This window comes from Pyxicephalus adspersus, chromosome 4 (genome assembly GCF_032062135.1).
Source record: "Pyxicephalus adspersus chromosome 4, UCB_Pads_2.0, whole genome shotgun sequence".
NCBI classification, from domain to species: domain Eukaryota; kingdom Metazoa; phylum Chordata; class Amphibia; order Anura; family Pyxicephalidae; genus Pyxicephalus; species Pyxicephalus adspersus.
The window spans coordinates 79788153-79800034 of NC_092861.1; the positions used below are offsets into that span (position 1 = coordinate 79788153).

The window sequence follows — 11882 nt, forward strand, 5'->3', positions numbered from 1 at the left end:
TAATAATAATAATAATAATAATAGATAGTATACTAATCTAAAAATGCCTCAATCAGGCAACTTATCTGGACAATAAAGTCCATGCAGATCTGGCATAGATGGGGGCATTATTCAAGTTTTGCCCCCTGTAAATGTATACAGTAAGTATAGAGTACATTTAGGTCTTCAGGACTTGTATGAGTGGCTCCAATAATTCACACCCTCCAATACCAAAAATACTCACAAATTTAATGAAATATTTTATGCTACTGCTTACAATAAAAACAGAAATAAAACAAACAGATCAGATGAGAGTGCAGAGAAACAAGCCTGGAATTAAACAGAAACACACACACAGATCTGAAGGGGTTAAAGCTCCTTTCATTAATGTTATTATAAACCGGAGTACATGATTTACAGGGGGCATTGAACCTTACTGCCACCCCTCTCCCTGCTAGTGCCTTCTATGATGGGGTGTTATCTCTTCCATAGAAATCTATTTGTATTCATTATTTAGAGGTCAGAGGAATACATAAAGTGGTACCTTTTTCTTCTCTTGTAGGTATTCGTGCCAGGCGTACTCCAGCAGTGGCTTGATGATTGGTTCTTCGAATTTGCTATCAAATGAACGTTTCAGCACCTGGCAATGTAGTGTTTTCACACAGGTGAGTGATAAAGACGTTTATAACATTAAATTCCATAAAACACAATGGGCTTTATTTATAAAGCGGCCGTTCCCTCAAACATACCCGGGTGGGAATCTTCCAGGTCATTGTATTTCAATACCAGTAACTGATTCCCACCCGGGAATAAATGAGGGAATGTTAGATTCCCTATTTTACAGTTAGAGCCCATATTGGCAGACAACTCAGGCTGAATCTCATGGAAAGATCTTTGCATGTGTTTGTCTCCTACCAACCTGGCACCCTTTGTGCCAAGGAGTCTTCATGCCCATCAATGCCCTGGTGCCAAGCTGTGCCAATCACGTGTAGTCCCAACCAGGCACAATAATGGCAGGATCAGCAAGTGTTCATAAAGCTCTTAGCTTTGTCCTATTTAATGAGATGATTTAGTGATGAAGTGATATGCATGGCTCTGTGTTGGTGCAATTTATGAGAACACATAGAACACACAGTAAGGATCTGGGAATGATTTCTGCATGCTGTATGACCTATGTGATCGTTAATAATATAAGGGAAAGGTTATAATTGGAATTACAAATCTATACCAATCTGCAGATATTTGCCATTTATAGCACACAGAAATCATGTATAATATGATATTATAGACAAATGGAAGGAAACGCTATACTGTAGAAATGAGTTCTAGGTCTCATCTAATGCATGGACAGCGATTTACTACTGATACCATCTCCCTGATCGTACGATCTGTCTTACCTCCGCAGCACATTTGGCGATGTGGAATGGGGGGTCACTGAGGAGCCCCACAACCTCCAGCTGCAGCCGATCCGAGGCCATGGTGTGCAGAGGCTGTGTCAGCGTCTCCCGGTCACTATGGTTACATGACAAGCTGTGACGTCACAGGGAAATCTCGGCCATAGTGCATAGTGACCTGTCTCTGGAATCCTGCACAAAGCCTGGTAGATCACTGTGATCAAACGCCCGTATTTCCTAACAGTTCTAACAGTTCGAAGTTGTCAGGGTGCACGGGGGACCCCCCATAGTTATGAGTAACACACATTTCCGCCCCATAATTTTAAACAGTTTTTTAAGGAAGGGGGTGTGGGGGTGTGTGCAAGTTAAAAACTTACGTAAAAATAAAACTTTAAGGTGCTGTTTCAAAAGTTCCCCAGGAGCTTTAAAGCACAATGCAAATTAGGGACCCCGGGGCAAGGAGCATTGGGGTGGGCACCCAAAATGTATACTTACCTGTCACAGAACTTTGTCAAACTATGTTACCCTGTCTTATTTCCTTTTTTTAACCCCAGTTTTATGGAATGGTAAGGTGTAGGAAGCCAAAAATGTAGGTGCAAGTGGGGGACACTTGTGGGTAGCACCTCCTAAAATTTCATCACTATGGGATCTTTACAACATAAAATCTGCCTATTAAAACACACTGCCCTATGCCACATAATTGTTCACTTTTCTATCTTGAACCCCAATTTTTCTGTTATGGGGAGGTGTAGGAAGCCAAACACGTAGTTGTACATGGGGGACTCTTGTAGCAAAACCACCAAAAATGTCATCACTATTTCATCATTACAACATAAAAATTCTGCCCATAGAAATGTGCTGTCCTGTCTCATATAACTGTCCTCCTCCCTTCCTTGAACCCTGATTGAATGGGGAGGTGTAGGAAACAAAAAATGTAGCTGCAAGTGGGAGATACTTGTGGCTAACATATGGTGGCTAAAGATTCTTTGCAGATCTGCCATCCTTGGTCAAATTGCCACCCAGTGAAATGTTCAGTGAGTCTTAAAATTCAACCAGCAGTAGGGCAGGTACAATAAAAAAGCAGTAGGGCAGGCACAAAGAAATAAGCCAAAGACTACAAGTGGCCTGTGTTATTGGGCTTTTATTTCTGCCAAAACGTCTCTGTTTATGCAAGTCAGTATGGATGAAAAAGAAGCTTGGAGTAGGTTGATAAAGCTTGGAAGGAGGTAACCTACAGGTCACATAATTTATGAACATACCTTAATTGCTCATTAACAAGGCCATTGATCTTAGATAGTAGAGCTCAAGGTAAGAATTATAATGGAAATACCAGTTGTGGTTTAGGTAACACCACCACCTTACAGTTCTGGTAGGTCTTTACAAACACAAAATATGTAATAGCCACGCTTACCCCAACTGCAGCCAGAATAGGCCCCACATAAACTATTTAGTTTGTGGTGGAGAATCTCAGCTCTCTCTCAGGGTGTCCTACATTTTTGGGGTGTATTGGATAACCAGACCACAGTGGGCCTTGTGGTTTCTTCTCCTAGGTCACTACTGTAGTGCCTTTTCAATGGTCTGTGTTTGACGTGAACTATGCATGTATTACCTTTGTTATCCATGTTTATTGCTAAACATCTGTTCACATGTTTATATATTTTATTATCTGTTCACTCTTTCCAATTACTCTCATTCCTGCAGAAGCAGCCTAAGTGCTGTTAAATGCATTGAATGAAAATTATTGGTTTTACCTGTATACTAGCCCTTGAAAGTCCCATTTTGGAACTCTCTCGTTCAAAAAATCAATTTATATACTGACCTTTGGGGCACGGCTTTAGCTCTATAGTACAAAAAGAGGGGCTTTTTTCACTTTTTGTACTGTAGTGTCTTGTTACTATAAAAAAACGACCATGGTTGAGATTGCAATTAGATGTATTTACTGCAATTCACAGACAACAAGAAATCTGTACATCAGCAGTGTGGCTCTGGACAATATTAGGTGTCAAGTTAACACTCATACAGATTGACCTGCAAGCAAGTAGATATCTACCAGCACATTCATGCAGGAAGCCATGAGGAGTCAGACACCATTAATGGAAACAGAGGGAAGGGTGGTATCTTAAAGTGGAACTAAAGTCCCACTTATTAAAATACAGAATCAGGCAGGTGGTTAGGGTAGAAAAGAACAGGTGATGTCCCTTCTGCAATAATCTGTCTTATCTGTTTATCACACAGGGGAAATTTCAAAGAGGCTGAGCTGCTCATACATGCCTCCCTCTATTACAAAGAGGACAATATTATATGTTTGAATGTCTGTGATGTTCAGATTTAATTTTTACTGCACAGTATGCCAGTCATTTCATATGGTATTATCATCTTTATGTACACCAGTAAAAAACAGTTTGAATGTATAATTTCACAGGAAGTTTGGCACATGTGTATTGGGACCCAAATTCTGATTTTAAGCGTGTGCACTAGCATCAGAGTTTCTGACAGCCCTACTGTGCCAGGCCTAAACTCAAATTTCCACTTGTGTGCAATAGAACCTGTTTTCTGAGCAGGCACGGAAATTAGATTTTTCACCAGGACACTAGAAGTGTCAGAAATCAGTCCGGGACTGGATGTTTTTAAGGCCCCACTGCACATGAATGAGCTGCACAGGCATAGAATTCTGATTTCGCACCAGCACATTAGGACAAACCAATGGAGCCAAAATAGTTAAATATTCTTTATCCAGAATAAGAGGCTGCTCCTTACTTCCCAGCCTGACCACTAGGGGGTCCCTATAGATCAATATTGTTTATATGCTTTTGTATGCCATGTTGTGGGCACTTTGCTTTTGTCAGTCATACTAGCCAGATATTCCTGTTTTTCAAGCACCCAGTGGCTGTTATAGGCCTCCTAAACCTCCTTGAGGCTGTTGCTAGGCAGAACCACATGTCTACATCCACAGGATCCAACCGGAAGACTCTTATTTAAAAACCTACCTACATTTTGGATGTGGCCTTCAGTTAACCTAAATGTTTTACCATCTGAGTCCAGCCAAAAACCTGAAAGCCCTTTCAGATCAATATTTGCTGTCCCCTACACTACTAGGGAGATTTTACTCTACTTTATGTTCCTAAGAAAACAGAATAAAGGAGAAAGCTTCCCTAAAGTAAATTTTATTTCAGAGAGTTGTCTCTAGACATAGTGTTCCCATTATAGGACTTTTCTATACCTATTATATAGATTGCTTAAAACTCAAAACATTGCATTTTTCCTCACTCACACGATCGCCAGGACAAAGTCCGAACCTCTCCAGTGGGGAAACAAAACCACCTTAACAGTCTAACCCATACCTACCCATGTGATTACTTACACTTTAATAATGTGTCCAAGTACCAGGATTAGAAGGCTTGGGGATTTATGCAGAGTGTGTTAAATTTTTGGACCTCTGCCTGTTATGTGGTTTGGTTTCCCTGGCCTTGGAGTCTAGGGATGTGTCCCTTCTCTCTCCCAAACACCTGGAACCTCAAGCATCCTTTCACAAACTTTATCCCCCAGAGGCCTAGAGGGAATGGCAAATAATCTTCTACCACACAATCAGTACCTAAAATCGAAAAGGCAAGGCAAGGCAATCGGAAGGCAAGCCCAAAACCCTTCCGGAAGATCCTCCATTGCCTGAATTGGGTAAATTAGAAGTATTGTTAGGAAGGCAGCAATTGCAGTTTTTGCTTTGTGGTACAGCCACCACTGCTTCTGTTATCCAACACTTTCAGGTATGTGAAATAATTTGTCCCCCAGCATGTGCTGTAGCACTAGCTATTTTGCCATCACAGGACACAGGAAAAACTGTCCAATTAAGTGAAAACAGCCAGTAAAGGTTAATGATGTCAAGTTACTTTTAGCATCCATTAATAGTTTGGTAATACTGAAGTTACAAGGAACTATAAATTCTTATAAATTATACCACACTTTGCATAATGCCAAATGTGTTATTGGATATGTCAGAAGGTTTGGCACCATGGAATAAAGTTTCACAAAGAAAAAAGGAAGCTCAAGAAAAGCAGTACTTAGAAAGTATCCAGGTTGTCATATTTTTTTTTTTCCATACCTGCAAGCTGCGTGGCACTAGTACAAATATGGACTATTTAGCAACTGAACTAGCTGCATGTGTTTTCCCATTCAGTAACTCTGACATTAATAAAGCCAGAGACAACTAGCATTTTCAAAAGCCAGAAATGGCAGCCTCCATATTTGAATGAAACTGAAGTTTTGCAAGACTTGAAATCAATCTTCTTGTCTCTGTGCAGCCTCTCTGATGTTAGGCTTAGACTGTATATAACCTCAACTTCTGCTCAAGTATTTCCTTTTAGCTGGGCGCACACCCAGCACTTTTCAGTAAACCACCCCGCTGTTTTTGGGTGGTTACTGAAGAGTTGGGTCACAATACAGGAGCCGCCAACCACCTACAATTTCCCTTCCCACCCAGCATAAACTACTGAAGTGGTGCCAATACTTGGTAAATAAATAGCATTTGTAATACACAGTACGGAGTTTAACACCTCAACATAGATTAACACCATTCTGGTTTTAAGAACCCCACATAATTAACGGTGGCCAGGTCATCTATATTCAAACCAAAGTGTAAATTCACAGTCTTGTTTTATCTTTCACAAAAATAAAAGCAACTTAAAAACAAAAATATACAAAACTTTTATCATACAGATGTTGAGTTTGTTGTGTCCAAAGTTGTATTTATAAAAGAAACAGCATCACCCTGTATCTGAAAAGTCTGTGCTGGGATCTGAGGGTTCACATTTATAGTCTGTTGAATGTGGTCAGAGACTCTGACACTTTGGCTCAAAATACTCTGAGATGGATGTGCTTGCACCTGAGTTAGCGTTGTTTGCCGATCGCTGTGAGCCAAGTGAATTTCATGTGTTCGTCCTTGCAGTTGGTCCAATGTTTCCTTTGAGAGGGTGATGACATGCATTGGTTCTTGCAGCACAGTTTGGACCCTGCTTTCCATTAACTCAATGTTCTGGATAGACTGCACTTGTTGCTGCTGCTGCGAGATGGACAAACCATGCAACGGTTGGGGTTGATGAGTGATCAGGGCAAGGTTCGTGGTTTGGTCTGTAATAGTATGTGGTTCATCTGTTGTCACAATACTAATACCTGGGGCATGACCTGACATGAAGTTCAGGTTGTGGACACTGTCTGTGACCAATAACTGGATTTCCTGTCCAGTAGAAGCTGCTAGCTGGTATTGCTGCAACTGAAGTATGGTCCTTGTCTCATCAGAGCTTGCAGTGGTTGTAGTGTCCTGTGTCTGCTTTACTTTATTGTGAGTTTTAATGTGTGTCTTCAAATTGTCCATGCGGGAAAACTGAAAGTCGCACTGTGGACAGGAGAATGGCTTCTTTCCCGTGTGCAAAACAACATGTCTTCTTTTGGCACTGGCATCTGTAAAGGCCTTTCCACAAATGTTGCAACAATGAGGCTTTTCTCCCCTGAAAAAATGAATGTACATATAAAGAATAATGAAATTAGGGATCACCAAGTTTAACAGTAAAGTTATTAATCTACCATATTAAAATGTTTTTGACTCATAATACAGATTCATGAAATTTGTCTCATACACACCCTCCTAAGACCAATCTTCCATAAATCTACATACTCCATATGTGATCATTTAAAGAGAAACCTGTCATGAGAAATACGTAAATAATACTGCCTTTCCATTCTAAAATATTTATTATGGTACCAGCATGTGGTACCATGCATAAGGATAGTTGTTTTAACAGCTCTAAAACGCCTGTTGTGGCACAGCATTAGGGTTAAGGGTACAGCTTACCATAGCATACACTATTTATCCCTTCCCAACCCTTCAGCCGCATATCAGGAATTCAGAGTCAATACCACCACCAACTGGAGTTTATTTTTAATTACATTAGCAACTATGAAAAATACAGGAACCAAGTCAAACAGTAAAACCCAATTCCATGATTAACTGTATGGCTAAAAGTTCTGTACACCTGACTATTATACCCATGACAGCATGTTGGTCATCCCATTCCAAAACCATGGCCACTAATATAGTGTTGCTATTTAAATTCAATAATCTGGAAGAATGTCTACCTATTTTTGGCTTTATTATGTATAGAATTCTTAAGAATGATTGCAAATTAAATAGTATTAATAAATACTTAGGTAGGTAAAGGCATTAAAAAATTTCCTGTTTCACCCAGTCAAATCCAAACTTTAGGACTAGATTTCACTTTTGGGACCTAGTAATAAAATCTGAAGAATAAAACATTTCTTGCTGCAAACACTGCATAGTCCCAATAGGAGATTCCCTAAAGTTGGCCGTACATATAATAATAAATAATCAATCATTTAAAACAATTGCTTTAAAGTAAATGGAAATGGTAATTTTTAATACTTGTTCCCTTTTGGTCTATTAACTCCCGAAGCTGTAATCCCGAGTGTGCATGGATTTTCCATGCAAAAATAGGTAATCCTGAGTCAAACTCTGGGTCGCTAAAAAACAATAAAAAACCCACTTACCTTGTTTCTTTGGCGTCCCCCGGCGTCCTTCTTGTCCCTGCAGGTCCTGCAACGGCGTCCTCCTTTTTTGATCTTCTCCCGGCGTGTGCAGAGACATTCTCCGGGGTTTCACAGTGACGTCGGTGCATGCGTCAGTTCCTGCAGGAGCCGTGGCGGGAAATTCAAATAGTTTTGTATTGGATTCAATACAAAATAACTGTATTGAGTCCAATACAAAGAAATATATATATATATATATATATATATATAAGTTATATTACATGTTTCACTATTTTTTTAAATTATTAAATTTAATAAATTTTGGACATAAGAATTATAAGCCTACAATGTAAAATAAATTTCAATGCAAAAAAATGTAACTCTTTTTGCATGAAAATACGTACAGAATTAGAATGCTGGGGGGGTTAAGCATACTATTGGTGTACTATAAGTATATGGTATACTATAAGTGTTGTTATATCGGCTTGTTAAATATGAAAAAAAAATGTTGATCTTGATGGAAATCTTGTGAATGTAGCCACCTGTAGGAATTGGTGGTTAGATATAATTAGGCATTCCTACAACTGCTCTTTTAGTGTATTTATTTAGTGTATTCAGAACCATTTTATAATAAAAATTAAATAAATATATATATAAAATATTGGGTAAAAATGAGCTCACATACCTGTGAATTCTAATATGTGTCTGCAAAGAGGTTTTAGCAGTGAAAGACTTTCCACAGATCTCACATGTATATGGCCTCTCACCTAAGGAAAAACATTCAGATCATTCATTACAAATACATAAACCAGCCTCTTCCTTAACTATTGTGTATACAAGCACTTTAAAACTCTTATAACAGACAAGTGCTTTTGACACCTTTTTTGTTTTTTGGAAGTTCAGCATAATCCCAAGAGAGAATTAGAATAAGACAAATAGTTTAATATAAATCAAACAGAAAAAGATCACCAGAATAGAACGGAAACCACAATGATTTTTAAAAGTAGCTTTCACTGAAAGCTGGACTATGGAAATAAAAAATGTCTAATCAATTTAGTCAATAATATCAATATAATTTTCAGAGTAACCCCAAATTTTAGATTCTTTTGTTTCGACCCGTTTCGCAGATATTGACGTCCGCTTCATCAGGAATCAGTTTAAGGATCTAAAAATATCAAAACAGACCATGTCCAGACAGAAAAGCATATTGTTGAATTCACATTTCACATAACAATTGTATGTACATTTCAGATTAGTAATCATTTTTCACAATAAACACAGTTTGCATAATACCTTAAATCCAAAATGGACACTATGTCCTTGCATACAAACACCTCTTCAATTGCTGCATTATACACAGTGTTAGAGGGTAGGCGGGACAGAATACAAGTTTGAAGTAGCAGGCTCCAAAGGGTGAAAATCCCATGCCATGCTGGTCTCATGTCACCTGTGAATTCATTCATGTTATCCTCCATTTCCGGTTCTGGAGTATGCGGGGACACTTTTGTTATCCGTCCCCACTCATCTATCTATCGCTCTGCACGGAAGTAGTGGGCGGGTAAATCCCCCCTCAGCAATTGTTATGCAGAGGGGGAGGAAGATCCCTTCCGTATCTCCTTGCACTGTGCTTTAGGAGAGGTGGAAATACAGAGCTCACGTGATTAATCAACTGCTCCACATATGGGGCAGGGAGATTGGTGGTTTTAGATTTTACCTTTGAAGACAGCAGGCACACTTCTAAGCAGTGTGAACATCTTGCAAACTCTTTTTGATTGGAAAATTGTCTGTGATTTTCTGTTATGCCTATGTCTTTTTCTCAGTTTGGTAAGCCCTTTTAAAATATGTGTGTTGAGCAAGGTATAGAGACTGTTTATTAATGTACCGTATTTTTCGCCGTATAAGACGCTCCGGAATATAAGACGCACCCAATTTTAAAGGAAGAAAATCTAGAAAAAAAAGATTCTGAAAGATTATTATGTCCTTGCATACAAACACCTCTTCAATTGCTGCATTATACACAGTGTTAGAGGGTAGGCGGGACAGAATACAAGTTTGAAGTAGCAGGCTCCAAAGGGTGAAAATCCCATGCCATGCTGGTCTCATGTCACCTGTGAATTCATTCATGTTATCCTCCATTTCCGGTTCTGGAGTATGCGGGGACACTTTTGTTATCCGTCCCCTCTCATCTATCTATCGCTCTGCACGGAAGTAGTGGGCTGGTAAATCCCCCCTCAGCAATTGTTATGCAGAGGGGGAGGAAGATCCCTTCCGTATCTCCTTGCACTGTGCTTCAGGAGAGGTGGAAATACAGAGCTCACGTGATTAATCAACTGCTCTACATATGGGGCAGGGAGATTGGTGGTTTCAGATTTTACTTTTGAAGACAGCAGGCACACTTCTAAGCAGTGTGAACATCTTGCAAACTCTTTTTGATTGGAAAATTGTCTGTGATTTTCTGTTATGCCTGTGTCTTTTTCTCAGTTTGGTAAGCCCTTTTAAAATATGTGTGTTGAGCAAGGTATAGAGACTGTTTAATAATGTAATTACATTGCTAAGGAATACTGATACAAGTCTTTTATTGAAATACCATAATGGTATGTAGCACTGTGATAAAGTAGGATATACCCTTATACTTTCCAATAGTAATAATACAGTGTTATGATATATTCTAATTGGCATAACTGTCTACTCTTTACTTAATAAATTATTGCCTTGATCAGAGACATTAGTTTGATTTTGCATTGAGTGATCAAGTGACCTATTCAATCAACCAATGTCATTTCAGCCTAGGGGATTTTTACCCTTTGGAGCCTGCTAACATTACTCTGCTACTTCAAACTTGTATTCTGTCCCGTCTACCCTCTGACTCTGTGTATGATGCAGTAATTGAAGACCTGTTTGTTTGCAAGGACATACTGTCCATTTTGGATTTAGGGTAATATGCGAACAGTGTTTATTGTGAAAATTGATTACTAATATGAAATGTATATACAATTGTTAATGTGAATTGAACAATATGCTTTTCTATCTGAACATGGTCTGTTTTGATATTATAGATCTTATAGAACTGATTCCTGATGAAGCGGACGTAAATATCTACGAAACGGGTTGAATCAAAAGAATCTAAAATTGTTAGACTGTTCATTGTGCATATTGCTTCATATCACACCATTCTGGATGAAGGGTTTTTATTTTGTTGTATTATGTTGCAATNGAGTATATTATTTTAATTATTTTATCACACCTTTGTCGTATAGGACGCACTAACTTTCCCCCCCAGTTTTGGCGAAGAAAAAGTGCGTCTTATACGGCAAAAAATACGGTAATTACATTGCTAAGGAATACTGATACAAGTCTTTTATTGAAATGCCATAATGGTATGTAGCACTGTGATAAAGTGAGATATACCCTTATCCTTTCCAATAGTAATAATACAGTGTTATGATATATTCTAATTGACATAACTGTCTAATCTTTACTTAATAAATTATTGCCTTGATCAGAGACATTAGTTTGATTTTGCATTGAGTGATCAAGATACCTATTCAATCAACCAATGTCATTTCAACCTAGGGGATTTTTACCCTTTGGAGCCTGCTAACATTACTCTGCTACTTCAAACTTGTATTCTATCCCGTCTACCCTCTGACTCTGTGTATGATGCAGCAATTGAAGGTGTTTGTTTGCAAGGACATACTGTCCATTTTGGATTTAAGGTAATATGCCAACTGTGTTTATTGTGAAAATTGATTATTAATATGAAATGTATATACAATTGTTAATGTGAATTGAACAATATGCTTTTCTATCTGGACATGGTCTGTTTTGATATTATAGATCTTATAGAACTGATTCCTGATGAAGCGGACGTAAATATCTGCGAAACGGGTTGAATCAAAAGAATCTAAAATTGTTAGACTGTTCATTGTGCATATTGCTTCATATCACACCATTCTGGATGAAGGGTTTTTATTT

General features: G+C 38.6%; 2 protein-coding genes and 1 long non-coding RNA gene across 5 annotated transcripts in view; 1 reads left to right on the forward strand and 2 right to left on the reverse strand.

Moving 5' to 3' along the window:
• The window catches only part of PPIL6 (peptidylprolyl isomerase like 6), an 11859-nt gene extending 10395 nt beyond the window's left edge, over positions 1–1464 (reverse strand). The window contains exons 1-2 of one of the 2 annotated variants that reach the window (XM_072408751.1): positions 1377–1464; positions 524–619 (exon numbers count right to left, since the gene is read on the reverse strand). In XM_072408751.1, coding sequence (XP_072264852.1) covers positions 524–619; positions 1377–1457 — 177 coding nt within the window. In that variant the 5' untranslated portion in view covers positions 1458–1464. The remainder of the gene's footprint in view (positions 1–523; positions 620–1376) is intronic. The other variant, XM_072408752.1, reaches the window with a different exon arrangement.
• Positions 1–2636, forward strand: part of LOC140328863 (uncharacterized) — a 4458-nt gene extending 1822 nt beyond the window's left edge. The window contains exons 2-3 of the long non-coding RNA XR_011920362.1: positions 542–644; positions 1385–2636. This is a non-coding gene — a long non-coding RNA (uncharacterized lncRNA). The remainder of the gene's footprint in view (positions 1–541; positions 645–1384) is intronic.
• A 1883-nt stretch (positions 2637–4519) lies between these two features.
• The window catches only part of ZBTB24 (zinc finger and BTB domain containing 24), a 14798-nt gene continuing 7435 nt past the window's right edge, over positions 4520–11882 (reverse strand). For both annotated transcript variants that reach the window (XM_072408750.1, XM_072408748.1), the window contains 2 exons: positions 8593–8674; positions 4520–6871 (listed from right to left, as the gene is read on the reverse strand). In XM_072408750.1, coding sequence (XP_072264851.1) covers positions 6076–6871; positions 8593–8674 — 878 coding nt within the window. In that variant the 3' untranslated portion in view covers positions 4520–6075. The remainder of the gene's footprint in view (positions 6872–8592; positions 8675–11882) is intronic.